The sequence below is a fragment of the Cavia porcellus genome, unplaced genomic scaffold (assembly GCF_034190915.1).
Source record: "Cavia porcellus strain 051 isolate PalLab524CR breed Dunkin Hartley unplaced genomic scaffold, mCavPor4.1 scaffold_6, whole genome shotgun sequence".
Lineage (NCBI taxonomy): Eukaryota > Metazoa > Chordata > Mammalia > Rodentia > Caviidae > Cavia > Cavia porcellus.
The window spans coordinates 61,888,688-61,914,899 of record NW_026947489.1 but is presented as its reverse complement, the minus strand read 5'-3'; the positions used below and the strand labels follow the sequence as shown (position 1 = coordinate 61,914,899).

General features: G+C 46.3%; 1 protein-coding gene and 2 pseudogenes across 5 annotated transcripts in view; 2 read left to right on the top strand and 1 right to left on the bottom strand.

Annotated features, from left to right (window-relative positions):
- Ptprn2 (protein tyrosine phosphatase receptor type N2) overlaps positions 1 to 26,212 on the top strand; it is a 542,085-nt gene that overhangs the window by 38,765 nt on the left and 477,108 nt on the right. For 3 of the 5 annotated variants that reach the window (XM_063250851.1, XM_063250852.1, XM_063250847.1), the window contains exon 2: positions 25,617 to 25,667. The exons of 1 other annotated variant lie outside the window; for it this stretch is intronic. In XM_063250851.1, the coding sequence (XP_063106921.1) occupies positions 25,617 to 25,667 (51 nt within the window). Of the gene's footprint in view, positions 1 to 19,186; positions 19,239 to 25,616; positions 25,668 to 26,212 lie in introns of those variants that run through there. One more of the 5 variants, XM_063250849.1, reaches the window with a different exon arrangement.
- Positions 10,571 to 14,115, bottom strand: LOC106027626 (high mobility group protein B2-like; annotated as a pseudogene).
- On the top strand, positions 16,714 to 18,846 carry LOC100716364 (histone-binding protein RBBP4-like; annotated as a pseudogene).

The window sequence follows — 26,212 nt, the reverse complement described above, 5'->3', positions numbered from 1 at the left end:
CACAAACGGGACGTGGGGGAGTGAGTAACCAGGCTTGAGGGACTGAAGGTGCGAGCAGCGTCAGAGCGAAGAGCAGGTGGCATCTTGAGGTGATGGGAAGGTCCCTGGACCTGCTTGGCAGGGTTCACGCTCCTGCACTCTTTGTAGAGTCCTGACTGTTATGGTCATGGCCTTCGCAGAGGCACATGTGGCACTAGCTCCAGCTGGGCAAAGAGGAATTCTGATGCTGACCGGCCTCTCCAAGCCGCAGTCCCTCAGGGTACTCTGTATTGGCTTTGTTTGCCTGTGCATGTTTTGCTTTTGAAATTTGATTTCCTGTTGTCTTGTTTCTGAGATGAGGTTTCACTCACTTGTGCTGGGCCAGCCTAGAGCTCGTGATACTCCGGGCTCCAACTCGGAGCAGCACCTGCCCCTGCACCCGGCCCGCCGTGCTATTCTTCACAGACTGCTTGTAAACTCCGTCTGGGGTTGTTGTTGCTGCGGTATCTGGCCATTTTCTGCTCCTTATTAAATTCAGACATGGAGGGGTAACATGATGTGCAGAAGTAGTGCCGTGGCTGGGCAGTGGGGGACGTGGCTTTGTAGCCAGTTCAACAAGTAGGTGGCCTTGGGTAAATCGCCTGAAATCAAGATGGATCTAGATAGTCTCAGGATGCTTTCAGCTTTTTTTTTTTCTTTAATTTTATTTAAGGAGAAAAAAGAAAAAAAAAAGCAGAAAAAAGGTACAAGTTATACAGAATTTCAGAAAAAATAAACAGTAGGAAATCACTAGTTAATTACATATTGTCATCTTAGAAATAGTTGTTGAAGTTACAAAATTAAAGCATGTAGAGGGGACTTTCAAACAGTGAGACTGCAAACAGTTTTGTTCAATAATCCAACGAAACTCAGTAATATGGTTATCTATCTTATATATTTAAATATATATGCAGTTATATCTTTTAGAGAGCTTTCTTTTCCTTTCTTTTATACAATGACAATTACACATTTTGGGTTTTATTACTCCCACAGTTCTTATTACTTTTTACATTATCTATTATGTCCATCCTTTTGATTTGACTGACTCTGTCCTGGTATGTCACATTTGGTTTTACTTTCTGCTTTCAGCTTTTGTTGCACCTGTCTAGTGGCTCTAGCAGAAGATGTACTTTGTCGAAATCATGTTTTTTACCTCATAGGTGTGAATGCTTGGTAGGGAGGCAATACTTGGGGGTAGAGTAGGTGCTCAATAAACACCAGTTTTGTAGCTGAATCAGCTAATAAATTATTTCCTACTTAAAGGGAGGAGGTGACAAATGCTAATACAGACAGGATAGTGCAGGGATGCCCAGGAGGTCCTTTTACTGAGCAAGGAACAGAGAGGGAGGCCTGTGATTATCTGCCTGCCTGGGGAACCTCCACTCAGTGTGGCAATAGCGCAGCTCCATCTTCAAAGGGACCGTGTGGCTGTGTGAGCCGTCTGTGTCTGGGAACTGCATCTGAACCCGAGCAGAGGTGCTGGGCACTCTGGTGGCTCATGCTCTGACTTCACACAGCATGTGTTGCCCTGCAGGTTGTGCTTTGAGACTGATGTGTGAGAGCACATGTAGACTCGAGTGGTTCAGGGACCCACATAACTTGATAAATAAATAGAGGAGACTTTAGAAACCATGCACTGTTCTACAGCTGAGAACTCCAGGTCTAGGAAGCTCAGGTCCTCCATCTACATTATGTAGTGATTAGGCACTGGGCATGATCACCACCTGGATGCCCAATGCCACATCCCTGGTTGTCTCACTTTCCTGCCACTGGGACAATACGCCAAATACCCATAACTTAATGGAGAGGTTTGTTTGGTTCACGGTTTCAGTGGGTTCAGTCTGGGGTTTTCTGAAACCAAGGCAGAAAGAGCACGATGGAAGGTCTTGGAAGAGGAAAGGTGCTCAACCTATGGTAGCCAGGAAACAGCGAGAGAGAGGGAGAGAAAGAGAAAGAGAGAGAGAGGGAAGGAGAAGGGGATAAGATATACAGTGATACCTTGGTTCACAAACTTAATTCTTTCCACAGTTCTGGAACAGATGGCCAGTTTGTGTTCATGTGGGAACGATTGCTGTGGTCATGTTCATCACTTGATGCAGAGTTTGCAAACAAAACTTTTGCCAAACGCTTGTGTTTGTGAACCAAGTTGCGAACAAAAGAATTCATGATCTGAGGTACCACTGTACCTTCCCAGGTCATGCCTCTTCTGACCAGGCTCTGCCTTCTGAAAGCACATTCAGTTATTGGCACCCCAAGATCAAATCACCTTCCAGAAGCCCCATCTTGGAACACATAAATTTTGGGGAACGTTTCATATCCAACCATGACCCGACATCTCCCAGCTCACACCCTGAGGCCTCACTGGGCAGGAAAGCTCTGCAGCCACAGTTCTGAAAGGCGTTCTTGGGGAGAAGTCCTATGATAGGGCAGTGGCTACCACAGCAGGTATTCTGCTGTGGGAGAGATGAGAGGACCATGGCTGTCTCCCAGAGTCTATGTGTGTGGAAGGTGACTGCATAATGGGATCCACCTGGGTGGATCTGTCTACGGATGATTCTTAGCAGAACATGCCCTGAGGAGGCGGCCATTGGAGCTGTGACTTGGAAGGGGATATTCTTGCCCTCAGCTCCTTCCACTCTCTTTGCTTCTTGCCCACCATGGCCTGAGAAGTTTCCCCGGTGCTAGGCCCTTCGCTGTGATGTGTTTGTGTTTGGACTGAAATTTCTGAAACCGTGAGCAGAAATAAACCTTTCCTCCTTCGGGGACTGAAATCCTCTCTTTGATCTCTGTGTTATTGTCTTCTTCCTGGAAGATTAGATGCATAGCTCCTCTCTAAACTGGAAAATACTTTCCTTCCTTGGAACTGTTTTGTGAAAACAAGTGGTAAGGTTGAGTTGGGAACAGCCCAAGGGTTCTTTTTTGTTTGTTTTTCTTTTAAAGAGAAAAAAATTTCAAAAGGAGATAATAAGAGGGTAACCATGATTAATACATTGCATAGCATTTAAGTTAGTTATTCAGAAGACACCACATTTAATCGTCTAAACAATATTAGCACAAATCTTTGTTTTCTTTTTTCACTACACAAGAAACATTTATTGCTTTTAAAACATTTTGAAGGGATGTGACTTACAGCTTTCGATTTTCAAAATTTGAACACAGAATCAGTAATGTGTATTAATGTGTCACAGAGCAAAAACATTAGCTCGAGGACATGGAGGGAAAGGTAAAGAAAGAGACTGGTTTTCTGCAGTGTGACCATTAGTTTTCACTAAACCTGTCTCGACGTTAACATTGGTGCATTTCACGAGTAGCTTACAAGCAGGTGCTGGTGTGTCTTGGGCATTTACTATTTATTTTTCTTTACCGAGAATAAAACCAAACAAAATAAAGCAGAATAAAACCAATCAAAACAAAACAGTGAAAGTGATACAGAATTTCAAACAGGATAATAAGAAATCAACAATGGCTACCATAATGCCTCTTGTTAGCTTGAGAATCGCTGCCCATACCATCAGACATAATAAAATCAAACAAAATGGAACAGAATAAAACCAATCAAAACAGAACATTGAATAAAACAGAACAATAAACAGAATGAGACAAAATAGTGAAAATAATTTTGAGTTTGAAAGACAAGACAGAAGGAGATCCCCTATCTTTGCTATATTGCATGTTATCCTCTCAATAGATTATCTGCTCTAGGCCTGCAAAGTCAATCAAACAACACAAGCATTAAATTGTTTTTGTACCTCAGTTGCTAACAATTTAGCCTGTCTTTCTCCAGATCAGCCAGTTGTTTACAGGTGTGTATGTGCGCGCGTGCGCGTGCACACGTGTGTGTGTGTGTGTGTGCGTGTGCATGTGTATGTATGTTCTTGTCTCCCAGTCCGTGTGCTGGTTGGTTCACAGAAAGGGTGAACTGGTTTCTTGTTTCTCCTCCTGGGACCTGCATGGTTTCTGCCAGCTCATGGGAAGGGAATTCAAGTCTTTCTTTTCAGTGAACTAAGAGAAATTATTAGTATGATTATCTTAACTATAATATATATATATATGTATATGTATATTTTGCTTTTCCCTTCCTTCTTTTCTCTATTCCCCCATCTCAGTTTCTCTTTCCTTTCAAAGCTTCTTCCCATTTTACAATATCTATGGTACATTTTGGATTCTATTTACACTTTTAGCTTTCACACTAGGGAAACAATATGATATTTACACATACTAGTCTGATTTATTTCACTTATGAGTATGGTCGCTAGTTGCATCCATTTACCTATAAAAGCCTTGAGTTTATCCTTGTGTATGGCTGATTAGTACTGCATAGTATAAAAATACTACATCTTTTTTATTTATTCTTCAGTTAGTGGGCATTTGGGTTGTTTCCAAGATCTAGCTATTACAAACTGTGTTGCTGTAAACATGGGTGTGCATATATCACTGTGGTATGATGTCTTTAATTCTTCTGGGAAGATACTCAGAAGGGGAATAGCTGGGTCAAATGGAACCTCCAATCCTAGTTTTCTGAGTAATTGTCACAATGATTTCCACAATGGTTGTACCAGTCTATACTCCAACTAACAGTGGAGAAGAGTTCCTTTTTCCCCACAGCCCCTCCAGCATTTGTTGTTGGTTGATTTCTTGATAATAACCATTCTTTCTGGAGAGGTAAAATCTCAGGGTTGTTTTAATTTGTATTTCTCAAATGACCAGTGATGTTGAACATTTTAAAATATATTTGCTGTTGGTATTTCTTTGTCCCAGAAGTGTATATTCATCTCAGATGCCCATTTTAGGATTGGGTCTTTAAATTTGGGAAGTCGGACATTTTTGAGTTCTTTATATGTCCTTATAGTAATCTTTCATCTGAAGAACAGATGGAAAACATTTTTTCCCACATTGTGGGTTGTCTCCTCACTCTGTTGGTGGTTACTCTTACCATATGAAAGATTTTTAATACAATAAGATCTCAGTTATTGAGTCACTGTGATAGTTCCTGTGTGATTGGGTTTTATTCATAAAGTCTTTGCCTACATCAGTATCTTCAAGAGTTACACCTATTCTAACTTCCAACAGACTTAATGTTTCTGTTTGAATATTTACATTTTCAATCCATTTCAAATTTAGTTTAGTGCATGGTAAAATTTTAATCTCTGGCAGAATCAGTTCTCCAGCATCATTTATTAAACAGGCTCTCTTTCTTACAGTGAATATATTTGGCACTTTTGTCTAAGATATATTGGCTTAGTGTGTCTGGAGTTGTTTCTGCATCTTATAATCTGTTCCATTGCTCTTTGGGTCTTTTTTTTCCAGGACTACTCTGTTTTAATCACAGTAGCTTTATGGTATAATTTCAAGTTAGGGATTGTGATGCCCCCTGCCTTTCTTTGTTGACCAAGATTGCTTTTGGTATTCCAGGTCTCTTCTGGTTCCAGCTGAATTTTAAGGTTGTTTTTTTCTAATTTTGTGAGATACACTATTGGAATTTTGATTGGGATTGCATTCAATCTGTGCAACAGTTTTGGAAGTATGATCATTTTCACTATATTGGTTCTTCCTACCCAGGAAGATGGAACATCTCTCCATATTCTGATATTCTCTTCAGTCTCCTTTTTCAGAGTACTGTAGTTTTCACTGTAGAGGTCTTTTATATCCTTCGTTAGATTGATCCTTAGGTATTTCATTTTTGGGGGTGCTATTGAGAAAGGTGTTGTTTCCCTAATTCCTTTCTCAGTTAGATTGTTATTTGTGTACCGGAAGGCTATTGATTTTTGAGTGTTGACTTTGTATCCAGCTACACTGCTGAATTTGTTTTTTAAATCTAGCAGTTTTTAAGTGGTGTTTTTGAGATCTTCTCTATAAAGTATCATGCCATCTGCAAATAATGGTAATTTAACTTCTTTCTTTCCTACTTTATTACTTTTATTTCTTTCTCTTGTCTAATTGCCCTAGCTAAAGTTTCCAGGACTGTATTGAATAAAGATGGAGGCAGTGGACATCCTTGTCTAGTTCCTGATTTTAGAGTGAAAGCTTTCAGTTTTTGTCTATCTAGTATGCTGTTGGCTATTGGTTTTTCATAGATAGCTTTTATCAGACTAAGATAAAGACCATCTATTCCAATTTTCTATAGGGTTTTTATCATGAATAGGTGCTGGACTTTGTCAAAAACTTTTTCTGCCATCTATTGATCTGTTAATATGGTGGATTACAGTTTTTGATTTACGTATGTTGAACCATCCCTGTACCCTTGAGATGCACTTCACTTGGTCGTGGTATACAATCTCCTTGATTCTTTGCTGTATTCTGTTTGCCAGTGTCTTGCTGAGGAATTTTGCTTCTATGTTCATTGGAGACACTGGCCTATAATTCTCTTAGTTCAATCCTTCTCTGGTTTTGATATTAGGGTAAATCTTGCTTGCAACAATGAATTTAAGAGTATTGCTTCCCTTTCAATTTCATTAGCGAGTTTGAGCAATAGTGGTGTTAGGTCTTCTCTAAATTTTTTGTAGAATTCAGCAATGAATCAGTCAGGGCCTTAGCCAGGAGTCCTAAAAATCACGCTGTGTTGATTTAGAAAGCTCACTGCTGTGAAATGCTTCCCGTGGCACATGTCCTATCCAGAATATGTGCATGTGGCAGAATAGTAATTACTCTGAACAGGAGAAATTGGTTTTAATCTAATGATAAGTAAAGCTGGAAAACAATGTGAGCAGATGGGTTTAATTCACAGCGCGTGGCTGTGCTGGTGGCAGAGAACTGGAGAATTAGAGAGAGGAGGAATTCGGGTCATCATCTTCCTCTTTCTAAACTGACTCACTTCTTCACTTGGCAACTGGTGATGGGAAAGTCCTTGCACTTCTGGGAAGCTGTATTAGTGGTGTGGATGACACCAGTGACAGCATATGGTTGCTCGATTGCTGAATGTCTGAGGAACTCAGTCAGAAGCCTTCAGAGGAGTGGAGAGAATACTGGTTTCAGTGCAGAGAAGAACCTGAACACAGCACAGCACCTCCAACACTCTGTGAGCCCCAACCCTGTCTCCTCCATATCCTTATGACCCCCACCTTAACCTTGAAGCCCCCTCTACAGCCTTGTGAACCCCAACAGATCTGGCCTGAGAAGAGCTGAAAGTAGGAAGCTTAGATGGCTCAACCCTAGCTCCTCTTTATTTATTTATAGACTAATTCTGGTCTCAGTGTGAAAAAGTAATTCAGCTGTCGCGGCTAACCGAGCACCCAGCAGAGGCAGCTGGGATGACTGAAACTCATGCAGCAGGGAGGTCATGAGCTGGCAGCGAGCAGAGGCTGTGTTCAGGGACTTCTTTTAATATTTTCTCTCCTTCCCACTCAACAGCTGAAACAGCCCTGAGGATAAAGGGATTCAAATCCCAGGAAGCCCTGGGATGGGAAGGGCCCAGGCACCACCGGCCTGAGCCTCCACCCCCTTATTCCCGCAGTGGTTGAGGTACTGAGGCTGTTTGTGCAGAGGAGTCCTTCAGCATTGCTGGGGACGACCAGGTCCCGGCATCCTAAGTCAGCTTCAGACTGACTTCGGTCCTCACAGTCTGGAGGACGCTGCTGTCCTGTGCCACAGGCCCAGGGGTTCTCCGGGGCTGTCGGTTCTCTCTCTCTCTCTCTCTCTCTCTCTCTGTCTCTCTGTCTGTCTGTCTTCTCTCTCTCTCTCTCTCTCTCTCTCTCTCTCTCTCTTTCTGATGTGCAGTTTTATTTCCACTTCTCTGTGGATCTAAATGCATCCTCCTTTAAAGGTAAATTTTGAATATTTAAAGTTTCTGGGGAAAGTTCTGGCTAGCCTGGTCTGTCACTTTCTCAATTCCTACCGTATCTGGGTATGAGCTACAACACTGGTCTCGGCATGGAGAGTCTCATGTTCCTGCCATTCTTGTCTTGCCGCATGCTTTCCACTCCCCATGTCGCAGATGCATGTCAGGTCTTCATGTGCTCTTCTTATTGAGCACTGTAGATAGAGCACTGCCTGATCCACGCAGAGCAGGACCTGTGGGTTGGATGGCAGATGTCCCTCTGGAAAAGGCGATGTCGGTCGCAGATATATAAGGATCTGTCCTGTTGATGACTCCAGGGCCTGGAAGTCTCCTTCACTGTAGCTTCTGAGAAGGATGAATCCTTAATGATTTTGCCCTTGTTACCCTACTTCCTGGTAAGCAGAACTTTGCCTTTGAACACAGGAATAAAATATGGCACCAGCTCTGGTTTATCATGCATTCATGTTCCATCTCCCACCCAGTTAAATTTCCATCATCCCAATTAACTGGCTTATTTTCAGGAGGCACTGATGGAGCACTAACTGTGGTATAGACACTGTAGCAGCTCACCTGGGCAGGACTTGGAGAGCCCCTGGGGGGGGCACACTGTACCTGGCACCTAAGACATGAGTGGAACTTTGCAGGACCAAGAGGGGAGGGAAGATGTTCATACAGCAGAGTGTTGTGAAAGCGTGGGTGTGAACACAGTGTGTTTGTGGACTGGATGAAGTGTTACCTGCTTTTGTAGGAGACGCATCTGGAGTCGCAGTTCACAAGGCAACAGGGCCCACTGAAGGTCTTTCAGCTCACTGATGTGTGATTCTTTTGGCATTGTACAAAGATTAGTCTGACTGGTGCATGGAACTGATTGGGAAGGAGCAAGTCTGGAGCAGCAGGACCTGCTGACTTAGAACAGAGACTCAGGTTAGAAGTGGTGGCCCTGGACTGCTTTAGAACTGCCCCAAAGAAAGAACCAGTAAGACTGGGAGGTGGGAGGGAGTCAGGCAGGAGGCTGCATTCAGGAATTTCCCTCTGGCTCCTTGACCCGCAGTGTAGCAGTGTGGACAGGTAGGTCCTCTGCAGTTAGTGGTCGGCCAAGAGGGTTCCCTGTCCCCTGCTCTGCTGCCCTCAAGGCTGTAAAGGGCAGCTCGGCTGTGTACAAGTACACCGGTTATGGCTTAAAATGACCCCTGAACTCTCATGCTGGAGGCGGGGCTTTGGAAGATGGTTGGATGCTGGAGACACTATTCACCCTGTGCAGTCAGGAGGCCAGGCTGGGTGGAAGGGCGGGGTGGGGCCAGGGCCAGGCCCTTGGAGGGTGTTTCTTTATCTCTAGCTCTTCCTTCTCTCTGCCTTCTGGGTGCCACGAGGTGAGGAGGCTGCCATGACATTTCCCTTCATGCCCACCTCCTCCGTTGCCCTCTCTAGGAACTTTATCTGCCTGCCTGGCCTCGCTCTCATGTGACAATGAGCAAGTCTCCACCATCCTCCCTCAGGAGCCTCTGCATCCTATGTGCTTGAGGTCACCTCCCGGATGTCCCTCCCGAGTGCCCTGCCACTCTCTGCTTCCTGTGTCACATGGACTCCTCTTTGTAGCACTCCTTCTTGACCATGGCGACTCTACTTCCTCTCCATTTAACCCAGCCTGATGCTGAGTCCTTCTGGAACCCTCTGAGATTCCTCAGCTAGCGTGTGTGCGAGGGATTTTCCCAGGTGCCTTCATGTCAGAGTTGGACTGCTTTATTTGAGTAGTGACAGACCACCCAAAACACAAGGTGGTGTTCACTTATTTTGGGATCCAGGTCAGCAGGGGTCTGGTTGCTCAAGATTGGGCTTCCTGTGGGTATCTCTGCATAGGCACCTTTGAACTTCCCCTTGGGACCTGAGGCTTGTTCTGTGGTGTGGCAGAGGGGCAGTGCCAGACCAGAGCAAGTGTGTCCTTCAAGAATGTGGTTTTATGTTTAGCAATTTTCTGTTTCTCTGAGTTAGAGGATGTTTTAACTTTGTATGGCCTTGGGTTCTCCCAGCAGCTCTATATGGTTAAAAAAAAAAAAAGGTAGAATTTTTGTCTTTTAATAAATTAAGAGGCTGAAGTTCCAAGCTCACTTGCAGTCTATGGACAAGAGGGCAGTTTGGCAATATTTTTCTACAGCCATTCACATATGCCTTAAAAATGCCTGGAATTCTTTTATAGAAATTTAAGGGGAAAGAATCAGATATTTCCAAGACAGCAATCAAGATTGCTGACTACAACTTATATATATATGTTTTTACATTAAATTTTATTTGGTACCAGGAATCGAACTCAGGACCTTGTGCTTGCCAGGTAGGCACTTATACCACTGAACTATATCCCTGGCACAACCTTATATTTAATAGTGAATAAGCAATGTAACATTACTCGAAGATGGGACTGATAAATAGATGATGTGCATGTGTAGAAACACTTTTAATATAAATAATTTTATTACAAATTTTAAAAAAGTGCATATAATGAAAAAATAAAACATACTATTGGTACTAGTCCCTGCAAATTTGCTGTGCTACCATACACATAAAAGAAAGCACTAAATATTCAACATTAAAGCTTTAAAATCTAACTGTAGTAGCCCTCAAAAAGCTATAGCCTGAGTATTTTTAAAAAAGTATTTTTTCTGCAAAGAATTTTATCAGCTGCACTAAAATCTGTGCAGTTTTTAAACTGAAGCTAGGGTTGAGCGGCACTTGAATTCACATTCTGAGCAGAACAATTGCCTGAGCACACAGACTCCACAGCCATTACAGGGCAGCCACCTGCTCTTCATCTTCATCTTCTTCCCCCCTCTTCCTTTTCTTTCTCTTGCTCCTCCTCCTCCTCCTCCTCCTCTTCTGGTTCATCCTCCTTCTTTGAGCCTGGGGCCTACCAGGACCCTTGGCCTGGTGTACTGCAATATCCTTTTCCTGTTTCTCCTTAATTTGGCTGCTTTTTGTTCATATGGTTGTTTATCTTTGGCTGACGCCTCAGACCGCATTCCACCCAGTTTTTTTGCAGTATCTCCAATGGACAGGCCTGGGTGTTCACTTTTGATTTTTGGGCGATGTTCAGAGTGAAACAGGAAGAAGGCAGATGGTGGTCTTTCAGGAGCGTTACAATCTTTCTTCTTTCCTCTCTTATCACCACCCTTGGGAGGAACATGATTTTCATCTCCCTGTCATGGAGAACTTTATCACTCTCTGCCATATCTTCAAACTTCGACTTTTCCTTGGCAGCCATGGTCTTCCATCTCTCTGAGCACTTCTTGGAGAACTCGACAAGGTTGACTGAGAAGTCAGGTGCTCTTGCAAGCAGGTGGGCACAAAGAAGGCGTATGAGGACATCTTGCCCTGGGCTTGTTGGGGTCTCCCTTGCCATGGCGATGTGGCCTGGTGCAGGCTTTTCCTCAGAGTCCCGCAGTGCATAGTCTGACTGAGATGCTTTTTTCCTAGGGCTCTGGCTTGAACTGGTTTTGTAGGCACAATTATTAAGCAATGATTAAAAATAATGATGGTGACAAATATTTTTTTTTTTTGGTCTTTTTCCTTTTTATCGGTACCAGGGATCGAACTCACCACTGCCTGCTTGCAAGGCAGGCGCTTATGCCGCTAAGCTAAATCCCCAGCCCCCAATGGTGACAAATATTAAGACAGAAAAATGTTTACAGTGTGTTCCATAAAAGGCCAGGTTATGAAAATGCATATACATTACAATCCCTAAATATCCAAAAAAAAAAAAATAAAAAAAGATCAAAAACCAAAACCCTAGCAGGGAAGTTGTCTGAGTGTGGGATGACAGGTGGTATTATTACAGCCATAGGTAAGTGCCCATGTTGGCCAGTGGGCATGGCTACTTCTGATGCTACTTCATTTACAAAGAGCCCGGCTGCAGCACTGGGGCCAGGCCAGGGCTTATGGTGGGCGCTGGTGTTCCAAAGCCTCACAAGTGCTGACCCATTCCCTTGCTAACCTCCAGGGAACAGGATGGAATTGCGCTCCCCAATGGGAGCAGTGAAAACAAGGAGGGGGCTGTTTTAGTCCACAGTGGCTTTGCCACTTGTGAAGTTTTGTGTTTAGTGCTCACAAATGTGCCTCGTCCTAACACATGGGCAGCTTCAGGGCCAGACTGGCTTGGTGAAGAGGCTGGAAACCAGGTCAGGTGCTGGGACTGAAGACACTTAAATTAAGATAAGCCAAATGCAGGCACTGAGGGCTGTTGGGAGGAAGGAAGAATGGAAGTGGGTCTGTGGAAGCAGGCTGTATGTGCAGCCCCGGGCTGGGGCTGAGATTCATTGTCTTTTGGAAGGCAGAGAAGCTGCACTCTGTGTAGTGCCTGGCAGTGGAAGGACTGGCACTGAGAGCTGCCATCGGATACAGGTATCTCCCACACAGTAAGTCCCTGAAAATCTCCCAGCTGTCTGAACACAGACACTGTCTTGGTAATGAGAGATTTCTCTGTGGCTGTGGACAGCCTGGGGGTGGCAATGCAATGTCCTCCGGGGCCACATGATGATGCCTGCTCCCACCCCATACCTGCTGTCGTCTCTCTCCAAAGCCCACAGTTGTGTGTCAGATCCAGGAGACCCATGTGGCCAGGGCCCCCATATTATTCCTCCTTTTCATGTGTTTTGGAGGCAAGAGCCCAGTGTTGCTGACAAATCTGGGTTTCTGCCTCCCTGGCCTGGGATGTGGGGGGATCTGAGGTGTCTGCAGGATTGTTCAGCTGGAGGCATGCTGTCCCATCCTGGTTGGGGGGGGGTTCATATGGTGAGGAGGATAGAGGTTCTGTCCTAGCCAGGACACTGAGCAGGCCCTGTATAATAGGCTGGGACTTGCCTGTAATGTCTACAATGCTTTGGTTTTATCCTTTACTGTTTGGTTCAATTTTATTATAACTGGCAATTCTTCTTAAAATAGCATGAGACAGTATGGTAACCATTGTTGATCACCTTGTATTTTGTTTTTACATTATCTATTATGTCCATCCTTTTGATTTGACTGACTCTGTTCTGATATGTCACATTTGGTTTTACTCTTCAAAAAAAGTAATAAGAATGGGGGAGTAATAAAACCCAAAATGTGTGTCATTGTACAAAAGAAAAGAAAGTGCTCTAAAGGTATTAACTGCATGTATGTTTAAGTGTATAAGACAGATAACCATATTACCGAGTTTTTTTGGATCATTGAACAAAACTGTTGGCACTCTCATTGTTTGAAAGTCCACTTTATATGCTTCAATTTTGTAACTTGAACAACTGTTTCTAAGATGAGAATATGTAATCTATTAACTAATGATTTATTACTGTTTATTTTTTAAATTTTGTACTACTTGTACCCTTTTTCTGTTTTTTTTTTCTCCTTAAATAAATTTAAAAAAATTAAAAAAAAATAGGCTGGGACTTGGGGCAAGAAGGGCTTTGAGACCAACTTACACAGAAACATAAGAGTTTATAAAGAGTTCCTTTCAGGGAGAGATCAGCTAGTACTTCCCCCACGTGGGCTCAGCAGTTGGGTTGTTCTGTACATAGGCAGGCACCAAGATACAATGGTTCATAAAAATTAAACAGCAGAACAAAAATATCCCAGATTTCACAAGGGTGATAAAATTCTCAGCATAGGAGGACTTGCTGAATCTTTGGTATCTAATCTCCCTGTCAGTTCTGAGGATGTGAAGGATCTAGGTGGACTTGGCAAGAGGACTTCTCCCTGCCAGGCTATGTGGAGGGAAGGGCCCCCAGGCCTCCATGTGTTAGAGGTGCACATCCTCTGGCCCTGCCCCAGATGAGTTTAATAAGACCTCCAGGTAGAAACTTGGGGGGGGGGGTCACAGTCATCTCTTTCTTACTGTAGTTCTCTTGTCTAGTTTTCCTTACCCTGATGAGAGGCCATGAGATAAGTTTGTATGGTCAAAGGGTTTGGCAAACACTGTCACTTTCTTTCAGAGGGTGAGCTGCAGATTCCGAGAAGCCCTGTAGAGAACTTTAATTTCAACTCATGCATTTCAAATGTATTTATGCTAAACCCTTCCTGAGTAACACTTATTAACTCAGCACCACATCTTTACATTGCCAAACTGTATCATCTGTTGAGCATTGATAAGTACTGGGGTGGACTTTTACTGTAGTAGAGAGTAAGTGAATTTATATCCTGAGTGGACAGGAGGGAACACTGGACACACCAGAAGTGTAGTAACTTTTAACAGGAGGATAAAACAAATTGCCTTTTAAATTTATCCAGACCAGCTTCTTGCATCTGTCCTCATCCTCTGGTGAAATCTCTTCTATCCAGCTGCCATCATTGCAAAGACCCATGTTACAGGAGAAAGCAAAACATTTGATCTAAGTTGGCTTTTCCTTCTGGCATTGAAGATATCTCTCACTGGCGGTTATATGTGGGCAGGGCTCAGAGAGAGCAGATAGAAACATTCTTATCCTTAAAAACAAAACCAGTGAATTATCAAAACAAACCTGTTGACTCATTTTTGACCTGCAAATGTACGAATTCTAAACATCAGCCTAAGGAAGAGTTTTTACCTCTTTCATCCTAATTAAATTGCAGTGTGTATTTATACATCCGGTCTTAAAACTGAACCTTATTTATTTATTTATTTATTTATTTTTCAAAGGTGTATAAAACTCACTTTTACAGTGACACAGAAAAGTAATGAAGCAGGGAGGCAGACTTACCTTAGTGCTGGAAAGGAGAAATGAGGGTAGTGTTGTATTCAGGGGTTGTGCAGAGAACAATTCGAATCAGGACATGGAGTTCATAATATTATTTTTATAATGGTCATCCGGAGTTAACAAGAAAATGCAGGAAATCTGTCTGTAACACCAAAAACATAGAATATTTAGTCAAGGGCCTGAATCCCACAGCAATGTCCCACGCAGAGCCCATGACAATGCCTCCCATGAGTCTAACTGGAGGTCCAGAGCCCACAAGAAGGACTCACACCAGTTTCTTATGGATCCGTGCTGCGAAGGCCCAAAGGTCAGGAGTGGAGGCCAGAAAGACTATGCCAGCAGGGTGAAGGAGCTGTGGTGGGATGAGGGTTCTACGCTGGAGCCGAGAAGTCACACTCACAACAAAGACCAGGGCTGTCCTGAAAGGTACCACAGCCATTCTCAGTGACACAGAGGCTCCGAGCTCCTCTGACAACAAGCACAGTCAGGTACATGCCAGGAAGCCAGCGTGACTAGTTCATTGTGCAGATGAAGCGGCATACGTCTTCCCCTCCAGAGCCAGGAAACAATGCTCAGTGTGAGGACCAAAGCTTCTCCAGGAGAACCAACGGCTCAAAGCTCAAAGAGCAACTCTTAGGAGAACCCACAACACCTCAATGCCTCCCTTCTCCATGTCTCTATTTATGCTGGCAGCTTTCCTCAGCTGGACCATCTAAGCTCAGTGCCATGCTGATGTAATCCAGCTGGCATTAAATTGACCACCAGGACTTAATCCATAACAAGCAGTTTTATACACTGCCATTTTTTTTTTGTCTGAAAAGTAGTTACTGACCACACTCACTATCTTCTTTCAGATTACCCATTCTGCTGTAGGGATTGCCACAGTAAGATGCCAGAGAAGGACTGGCACTACATCCTTCTGGAGATTTAGGTGGGCAAGAGGTTGAGACCTAATAGAGTTATAAAAATTAGGTGATATATTATTTATCCCACATAATTTTTAAAATTTTATTTTGAAAGTATATAACAGAACAACACAGAATAAAGCCAAATTAGATCGTACAGTGAAATTGGTACAGAACTTCACAGAAGGTTACTGGGATAACAGTAATAGGTATCACAGTATATTTTGTTATCTTTATAATAGTTGATCTTTCAGTCATGTATATCAAAATGAGATGAAATATAGAACACTATAGAACATTATAGAACATTAAAACAGAATATTGAATAGAGCAGTACCATTAATCAAAAAAGAGCAAAACAGTAATAAAAATATTTGCCTTCAAAGAGATGGTAGAAAGAAGTCCCCTTATTTGCTATGTCAACCTCCCAGGAGATGCTCAGATTTCTGGTCCCATTTGCTAATGGGTGGTGGGGGCGGGGGGGGGAGGAGGGAGATAGGGGAATGGGAATTTGGCTCTAGGCCGTGCATCAGCATCAGTAGGTTCACTATTGCTTAGCAAGGAGGCGGGCTGGTTGTTTGGTTTCATATCATTCTAAGTTCCAACATGGTGTGGATCTCAAGAGTTGCTGCTGGTTCTCCCCCTGGAAGGGCTGTAGTTTGCCAGACCACCACCGCTTACCAGGGAGGGGAGGTGCTTGCTTGGCTTCCCAGTGTCCTAAGTTCCAACATGGCGTGGATCTCAGGAGACACTGCTGGTTCTCCCCCTGGAAGGGCTGCAGTCTGACACACTGCCACCGCTTGCTGGAGAGGGGAGGTGCTTGCTTGGCTTCCCAGTGTCCTAAGTTCCAACATGGCATGGATCTCAGGAGACACTGCTGGTTCTCCCCCTGGAAGGGCTGCAGTCTGACACACTGCCACCGCTTGCTGGAGAGGGGAGGTGCTTGCTTGGCTTCCCAGTGTCCTAAGTTCCAACGTGGCGTGGATCTCAGGAGACACTGCTGGTTCTCCCCCTGGAAGGGCTGCAGTCTGACACACTGCCACCGCTTGCTGGAGAGGGGAGGTGCTTGCTTGGCTTCCCAGTGTCCTAAGTTCCAACGTGGCGTGGATCTCAGGAGACACTGCTGGTTCTCCCCCTGGAAGGGCTGCAGTCTGACACACTGCCACCGCTTGCTGGAGAGGGGAGGTGCTTGCTTGGCTTCCCAGTGTCCTAAGTTCCAACATGGTGTGGCTCTCAGGAGCTGCTGCTGGTTCTCCTATCCCACATAATTTAAATAATTAAAATAATTTGAGTAAGGCATGTCATTTGTTACTAAGGTTTGTAAAGAATTTGGATCCAGAGCCCGCAGCCTCCCTGCCCCTCCCGCGTCGCTCGGCCTCGGGGTCCTCCCGGCTTTCCTGCCGCCATGGCTGACAAGGAAGCAGCCTTTGACGACGCAGTGGAAGAACGTGTGATCAACGAGGAGTACAAGATATGGAAAAAGAACACGCCTTTTCTTTATGATTTGGTGATGACCCATGCTCTGAGTGGCCCAGCCTAACAGCACAGTGGCTTCCAGATGTAACCAGACCAGAAGGGAAGGATTTCAGTATTCATCGACTTGTCCTGGGGACACACACATCAGATGAACAAAACCACCTTGTGATAGCCAGCGTACAGCTCCCTAATGATGATGCCCAGTTTGATGCATCACACTACGACAGTGAGAAAGGAGAATTTGGAGGTTTTGGCTCTGTTAGTGGAAAGATTGAAATAGAAATCAAGATCAACCACGAAGGAGAAGTAAACAGGGCCCGTTATATGCCCCAGAACCCTTGCATTATTGCCACAAAGACTCCATCCAGTGATGTTCTTGTTTTTGACTATACAAAGCATCCTTCTAAACCAGACCCCTCTGGAGAGTGCAACCCAGACTTGCGTCTCCGTGGACATCAGAAAGAAGGCTACGGGCTTTCTTGGAACCCAAATCTTAGTGGGCACTTACTGAGTGCTTCAGATGACCATACCATCTGCCTATGGGACATCAGTGCTGTTCCAAAGGAAGGAAAAGTGGTGGATGCGAAGACCATCTTTACAGGGCATACAGCAGTAGTAGAAGATGTTTCCTGGCATCTGCTCCATGAGTCTCTGTTTGGGTCAGTTGCTGATGACCAGAAACTTATGATTTGGGATACTCGATCAAACAACACTTCCAAACCAAGCCATTCAGTTGATGCTCACACTGCAGAAGTGAACTGCCTGTCTTTCAATCCTTACAGTGAATTCATTCTTGCCACAGGGTCAGCTGACAAGACTGTTGCTTTGTGGGATCTAAGAAATCTGAAACTTAAGTTGCATTCCTTTGAATCACATAAGGATGAAATATTTCAGGTTCAGTGGTCACCTCACAGTGAGACTATCCTGGCTTCCAGTGGTACTGATCGCAAACTGAATGTCTGGGATTTAAGTAAAATTGGAGAAGAGCAGTCTCCAGAAGATGCAGAAGATGGACCACCTGAATTGTTGTTTATTCATGGTGGTCACACTGCTAAGATATCTGATTTTTCTTGGAATCCCAATGAACCTTGGGTGATTTGTTCTCTATCAGAAGACAATATCATGCAAGTGTGGCAGATGGCAGAGAACATTTATAATGATGAAGACCCTGAAGGAAGTGTGGATCCAGAAGGACAAGGATCCTAGATATTTCTGCACTCATGATTTTAGACTCCCCTTTTTTCCTCTCAACCCTGAGATTGATTTAACACTGGTTTTGAGACATACAGACTTTATTCAGCTATCCCTCCATAATAGATACCACCAATAATACTATTAGCCCCAAAAGTGGGTGTTTTCTAAATATTAACTGGGGTACTTGATTCAGCAAAGCCACAAACTTATTTAAATTTTCTTTAGGAATTTTCTAGCAACAAACCCAGGTCTAAAGTAGCTTTGAAAAGGGGAATATAATGTGTGGTTATTTTTCTTTTAAAGCTATATCCCCAAGTTTTTCAGACTTGTTTCAGTAAAGGTTAGAGTGAATAAGGAATAGAGCCAAGTGAGGGTAGGTGTCTGAGCCATGAAGTATAAGTACTGCAGGACGTCATTTTTATTCAGGAATTAGGGGAGAATCAAGTCATAGATTCATATTCTAAGTCATACCTGACTTTCCAGGATGCATATTTTCTTATGTAGACCAGTCTCCTCTTGGTTTCTTCAGTTAAGTCAAAGCTACATGTTCCTTTTTTCCCATATATTTTTGCTTGTTAGTGTATTTCTTGAGCTGTTTTCATATTATTCCTTTCCTTTCTGTGAAATGGTTTTTGTTGGTTTTATGTTGTTTTAACTTGGGACCACCAAGTTGTAAAGATGTATGTTTTTACCTGACAGTTATGCCTCAGGTGGACTGTCAAGTTGAGAAGGGTGATATGATAGCTTGTATTTGTTTTTAAAATTAAATTAATCCTTGATAAGAGTTGCTTTTTTTTTTTTTTTTTAAAGGAGTAAATTAGTCCTTGACCACTAGTTTGATACCATCTCTATTTCAGGTGACCTGTTTCACCAGCAGGCCTGTTACTCTCCATGACTAACTGTGTAAGTGCTTATAATGGAATAAATTGCTTTTCTACATTAAAAAAAAAAAGAATTTGGATCCAGAGAGTAAATATTAAAGTTTGTTAAATTTACTTTATGGTTCAATCTTGAATAATGTGCCTGGATCCCAGTTTAAATGTAAGGCTGTAAGTTAAACATTACTTCTGTGCTCTCTGTGCTTGCTTCTCAGGGTGATGTGTGGAGGCCAGGCTGGGCTCACTGAAAGCTCACTGGAAATGCGGGGCGTCAGGTCCTCCCAGGCCGAGGGTTCCAGTACGTATTTAACAGGTCTCCAGTTGGTTCCTTCAAAATTTGAGAGACACTGTGTTCCACTGTGATGGTGGCAAAATAATTTAAATTTCCCAAGAGGGATGCTGAAATGATGCATGGTCACCAGAGGAGTCCGGGCGGGGGGCAACTGCTCTGTGGTTTATAGGGGACAGGGGGACTCAGCAGAGCTGCTTCTGCCACAGTGGCTGGCAAAGTAGGGCAGTGAGTGGCACAGGCTGTGTGCAGTGGGGAACTGTGGCCACTGTGTCCCTGCAGGTGGCCCTGGAGTGAGGCCTGGTGGGTCCAGGGGTGCTGAGGCAGAGGAGGACAGGTCAGGCTAGTGCTGTTCTCCTCGAGCCCGGTTTTTCAGGTTGTGAGTTGTGTGTTCCTTTTACAGGAGCCAAGGTCTTGTAGCACAAGATCAGGGTGCTTGACGGTGCCATCCATTCTTGTGCCAGCAAGCCCAGGTACAGGGCATTTCCCAAAAGACTTGCTTCTTGGGCATCGAAGCTCCTCAGTGTCCCTGAGACCCTGGTCATGACCAGGTGCCCAGGGACAGGAAGGGAGGGGTCCAGGGGCTGGAGTTTCAGAGGAGATATGTGGCTGGGTGCCACATAGGGCACGGCGGCCTCACAGATGGTTCATGCTGTCACATGCCAGCTCCCAAAAGCTGTGTGTTTCAGCCTTTGAAATGCTCAGCCAGCGATTCAAGATGCCTCTTGTGCCCTGGGGCTATCAAGGATAGAGCCAGTTGGCCATGGCCTCTGTTATCCTGTCCCAGAGCTTCTCAGTCTCCTCCTCGCTAGCTCCCAGACTGGACACCTGTTGTCACAGGCTTCAGGCCCAGCCAAGACCCTCTTGCTGCCATGACGTCAGCCCCTGGGACTCTGAGACCAGGCTGGGGGGACCCTGCCTTGTTGCAGTCACCATCACCCAATGAGGGAGGCAGAAAGAATGCCCAGAGCTGTTAACTGTGGGCTTTGAGTACTCTGTCAGGAGTAAGGCTCATTGGGCCAATGGGTGGTGACATAGGGGCCCAGAATCGTCATTCTTCAGCCCTGGGAGTCCCCAGGGACCTCCCATTCACCCATGTCACTTTAGAGACCATTTCCTTGGGCCTCAAGTTATCTAGTTCACCGAGCATCTGCTCACTGCCTGAGCTAGGAAGTACCCACTGCTTGGAGGCGGGCAGGCAGGTTGGAACCCTAGCCTTGGGAAGGGGACAAGAAGAGGGGACAGAAGCTGGGAAGGTTTATAGGAGCTTTACAGGCGGGGGCTGAGGATCTGAAGGTGAGGGGTAACTCTGACTATCACAGAGGTGTCCAGGCTGCCCCCCCCCACCACACACATTCATGAGAGGAGCCTGCCATCCACCTGGTGGGGAAACCTCAATGCCACGGGACAGAACTGCTGGCTCCCCTGTGACTCCTGCATCAGGTGCTCCACATAGATGTGTTACTCATGTCCACACGAGACAGGAAAACATCCTTTGAAGGTTAACAGATACCAAGGGAAATGTATATTGAATTAAGACCAAACTTGAAGAGAAAAGCAATGTCCACACCCAGCAGGGCCCTGCTCCTGCGTGGATTCTCGTGTTTGCAGAGCCTGCTGTGAAGGCTACCTAAAGCTGGCCACTCCAGGGGCAGAATGGGTGAACCCGCAGGTGAGACATGTTCCTACCCACACCCTTCCCTCCTCTGTGGGTGCTCAGGGAGAGTCTGCTGCCAGGAGAGGGAAGGGGAAGCAGGGTGTGGGGCCAACCCCAGCGGCATCGTATAGAAGCCAAGCGGGTCCTCCCACAAGACAGGGTGTGCACTGGGAGAAGGGAGACACCCCCTGTAGCGCTCACATGTGCTACCACCTGCCGGACAGAGGCACTGAAGCCACCTGGTTTCCTTCTCACATCACACAGGACGAGGGGCTACAGGTGGTCATGAGGCCCACGGGTTGCAGACAGGGGAAGAACTCGACTGAAGGAACATGTCTGCAGTCTACCCCTGCTGTGACTCTCAAGTATGACCTGTGAATGAACATTCATGTGACACACGTGTGGAAAGGTGCACAACCTCTTCTCTAGGACAGTGAGGAACGTGTGCTCTGGGAACACGGGCCCTAAGTGTGGCTCCACCATGTGCCAGCCTCTGACTGAGGGTGCAGCTGACCTCTGAGTCTGTTCTGGGTGCTGGTGGAGTGTGCTGCAGGGCATGGCCAGACCAGAGAGAATTCAGGACACGTGCACAGTCAAAGCCAGGTCCGACCACAGGTGGGAGTGGCACTTGGTTGGGACAGGGAGGAGTTGTTACGAGGTGTGGCTGCATACCACGTGGAGACGTGGATGAGGAGAAACTGTCTCATACTAAATCAGTGTATCAGACGCATTGTAATTTGTGGACAATTGCCATTGGAAAAACAATAATAGACTTCGATTAGCATATGCCACATGGTCCACATGCCAGATGGATTTTTGTCATAGATGTCTTGGCTACAATACTGAATCAATCTGGGTTTCAAGTCATTATCAGCTCCAGTTTTGAGACTTTGGTGAGAATGCTCTTGGCGTGGAAACATCTTCCACGTGCTCTGTAGGCGTCCAAAACCATCACTGCTGTCCATGTAGTCTGGCTGAGAGGGAAATATTTTTTGGCAATAAAATTAGTTTTTACACGATCTTTTCTTATGTCATTAGGTAGCAAAATCACTCGTGTCCTTTCGTTTGTGTCTGCATTCGTCTCAGGGCTTTCTCCATGACAGGTGGCTGGAGGGCAATCATTCAGTTCCTCCTACATAGGCAGAAGATGGTCCGGGAAGGCCAGGAGGCCCAAGAATGGAGAGAAAGAGAGCTGAGTAGAGTGATGGGGGTCAGGCAGGGGAGGGGAGGGCAGAGCTTTGGCTAGTGTAGGGGCTATAACTCTTCACACTGACGCTTTCCTATGAGACACCTCTGAAGAGTCCCCTGTGAGAGACAGAGGAGAGAAGCAGTTGGTTTGGCTCCCTTCAGAACTGGATCCATTTTTATTTTGCAAACAAAAATGAGGCTTGTGGATGGTGGCAAATACTGCTTCACTTACCGAGGAAACAAAAGGGAAGAGGATTAGAACTCCGAAGTCCAGTGTGTGTGTGTGTGTGTGCATGAGATGTGGGTATACGTGTGGAGCGTGAGTGTCATGTGTGTCTCTGCAGGGTGTGATGTGTGTGCATGTGTGCTCAGGGTGTACTGAGGCTGGAGGAGACTTTTGGAGTTTGCATGTGTTTCCTGAGAAGGTGGGCAGTGCGCTAACTTGAGATACGCTGGGTTTTGAAGGTCAAGTGATGCATGTTAAAGGCAGGCTGGCCACTGTCAGTTTCCCCATGAATTTGCCTGCTTGGCCATGGCCCATCATCTGGTGTAGGTGTGGACCACACCAAGTTGCCCGTGGGCAGGAGCAGGTGGTGGTGTACTGGGTAGACTGGGGCCGGAGCTCCTTCAGGAGGATGTCACAGGCTGTGGAGCAGGAGACCTGTGTCTGCTGGCAATGTGTCTTTTTGCTCTGATTTATGGTCATAATTACTCTTAGCTGGTGGCTGATATTCACAGTGAAATATCTCTTCCTTATTTTTAGAGCAAATAACAACACACATAAATCAGGTTAGCATATCGAGTGCCAGGGTAAAATGTGCATCATGCCTGCAGCTCTGGCAATAAATCCCTTGCAATATTGCTGCCACTTTGCCTCCCGGGAGTATGGGGCTGCTGGCCCTGGGAGACCCTGATAGGTCAGCACTGGTGACAATTGCCCTAAAGTTGGGACCTGGTTCATTGATCAAGGCAGAGCCTGGAAGCACTAAACAGGCTTTTGTCTTGTTCCTTTCTAGCAGAGTTCAGTCACCTGCTGTTTCCTGGGCCAGATACCAACTCTGAGTGTGAGTCACTGCCTGGACCATGTGTCTGCAGGGTCCCAGTGTCCCTGTGAGTGCTGGGCACATATTATGATTGTGTGTACTGGGGCCTATGACCATTACCATGACAAGACATGCAAAGATCCTGCAGTACCAAGACTCAACTAAAATTTCCAATGTGGTCACACCTTGGGCACTTTCTGTTCTATCCTTCCTGCAGTGCCATCCAGCTTCTGCCCTCCCAGGCCGTGAAGAGAGGCAGGTGGCCTGGTGGGTGGCTGAGTCCCCACTGCTTAGCATCCCTGTAGGCTTCTGTGCCAGTCTGCTCCCCATTGTGGTGGCATAGCACCTGAAAAAAACCAGAGAAAGGTTTATTTCGGCTCATGGCCCATTGTTTTCCCTCTACGATCTTACTCCATTACTCTAGGACTGAGGTGATACTGAGCACCAGGGCCAGGGAGTGTGTGGCACAGGAAGTGGTAGCCAGGGACAGACAGCAAGAGTGAGGGCAGAGGAGGCCAGGGACCAGCATGCCCTTCAGGATATATCTGGTCTCTCCTCTTCAGCCAGGTCTCATCTCCTGGGGCTCCTTCTTGCCATCTCACCAGCTAAGATCAAGCCTTCAGAAGATGCCCCAGAGCCAGGCCATTGCCCTGCAGGGAGGTCATACAGGGGCACCCAGCGATGGCCCAGCAGGGCTGATTTCATGCAGTGACCTTGGGTCACTGCCTTTGCGGGGACCAGTCTGGCACCATGTCCTGCAAACCCGCACCTTCATGTCTGCTGAAGGGCAACCCTGAGGATGCTTTGCCACTGCCACCTGCCACCTTCCCTCACACCCTACTGCTCCACACCTGTGGATGCAGATGACGGGGAGTGCGGGGCAGGCCAGGCGGACTAAGGAGCTGTGAGCTCCAGGGGAGCCACACATGCAGATGTGCTGGAAGAACGTGGCTGTCTGCGAGTGTGTGCAATTCTCTCTGGAAAAAATAGGCTGCTGGTGTTGGGTGCAGGCTCCAGTGGGCATGGGGTGAGCAGGGGGTGGGCACAGGGCCGGCAGTGCAGCCCTTGACTGGGCATGGACCTGGGCTCCTTGTAGGTGGAGGTGCCCCTGGAACTGCTGCCCTTCCCTCTGGGGGGCTCGAAATGCTGTAAGTTCAGGAGGCTGCTGATGTGGATTTGCGGTGCCTCTGACCTTGTTTCCTGTGTGACGTTTATGTTTGGGTCCTTGTGGATCGTGGTTTTGGGCCATGTTCAAACTGATTATGTTTGATGTAGTCGAATGCTCTAGCTCTGAGGATTTTAGGGCAAGAAGTTAACAGTTCCACTTTGAAATTTCTCCGAAGGTGGATCCCTTTGTAGTTGTCAGCTATCTCCTAATTACTGGGTTCCCGTTCTTTCACTTACACTGGAGCCCAGCCTGGAGAGGCACAAAAGAATGGAGTCCCCATAGTCAAGGGGGAGAGTGTGTCCTGGGACAACAGCCCCAGTGCAGTGTGGAAAGTCCTGTCTGATACTTGGACAGAGTAACCAGCAGGCCAGCCGGGGACTCCGACTTTCTGTGTGGTTCTTGGTGGATGTGTAGGAGTCTGTCAGTTGAAGGAACAGGAGTAAAGAATGAGGCTTTGGCAAGGACACATCCTCAGGGTGTTGAAAGGCACTGTGTGTTCCAAACATACCGGATTTTGGTGGCCCTGGGGTGAATGTGATTATAGTGTTGGCCCTAGGACATTGGCCTCACCCTAGTTCCTGGCTCCTTATGCAGAGTGGGGGTGTCTTGTGTCCTTTGTCTGTGTCCAAGGTGAGTGCTGCACAGAGCACATGTGGCCTCCCCAGCCTGCTCCTATTCCAGTCCAATGTGGGGTTCCCAGGCCTCCTTTCTGGAGGATGGAACCCCAGAGTGAGGAGCCAGTGTTCTGTGCCCTCTCCAAGGGTGGCTGTCTCCTCTTCTGTCTCCTGTCTGACTTCATGTTCCTTTCCTCCTTCCTAGGCCCTGCTGACTTCTTTCTTCCCCATTGGTGGCCATGGTCACCTCTTGTTCCCCAGGTGCTCTGTCCTTGTCCTTCCCGGTGTTATGTGCTGATGCTGGTTTGTGGTACATGAGGGCTCCTGGAGGTCCTTGTCTGTCCTGATGCTGTGAGCCTGCTCCTTTCCTAGGAGGAGCCCTGGGGTCTGTGCCCCTGAGGAGCAGGAGGAGCAGAGAGGCTGGGGCCACAGGCAGAGAGGTGTTGCCGCCTCGTATGGATGAAGGTGGTGCAGAGGCCTCCCTTCAGGAGTGGCCCAGTGTGCGTAGGGCTATGCTGCATTACACCTGGTGTGGCTCTCCATGGCATGCTTGCCCGGGATGCCCAGGACCCTGACTCTGATCCACAGCACTACAAAACAAAAACCAGCTCCATCTCAAAGAAGTGGATCCACAAGGATCCTTTGCAACAGCATGTGGGTGATGGGGTCACCAATCTCTGTCCTGTCGCTGACTGCTGTCTCCTTGTCTCCCCCCAGGCTGCCTGCTAGAGGATGGCCTTTGCGGACCGACGGAGGCCTGCGTAAACGGTGAGTGTGTAGTGGCCAGGCTGGGTCTGTCTCTCCTGCCAGGTGGTCTTTTTGTTTCTCTCTCTCTCTCTCTCTCTCTCTCACATGCAGAGGGGTGGACCAGTGTCTCATCTGTGTCCTTTGTGTCTTAAGGTGGGTCATGAGGGGCTTTGCAGCTAGATACAGAGAGGCTCTGGGGTGGACTCCTAGTAGGGAGGTCCAGGGAGTCATGCCTTGTCCACCCTGGGGCAATTTACAGTTTGAACTCAGAAAATAAATCTGAAATCAGCGAAGGGACAAAGATACGCACAAAGCCACTTTCCCCAAAGTGAAGTGGGGCCTGTGTGTGGGGTACATGCCCTCTGGTCTTGGTCTGCTGCCCACCAGCTCTGCCTCACAGTATGTACATTGGCAAAGCTGCCTCTGTGTGCCCGACTTCTCTGCACAGAGGTGGTGATGGGAACCCTTCCGCGCCGGAGGGTGCCTGGTGTGCAGTGGGAGACCCTCGTCACTAAAGCCCAAGTCAGGTGCAGGTGGCCTTCCTTCTGGTGCACACTACTTGCTTT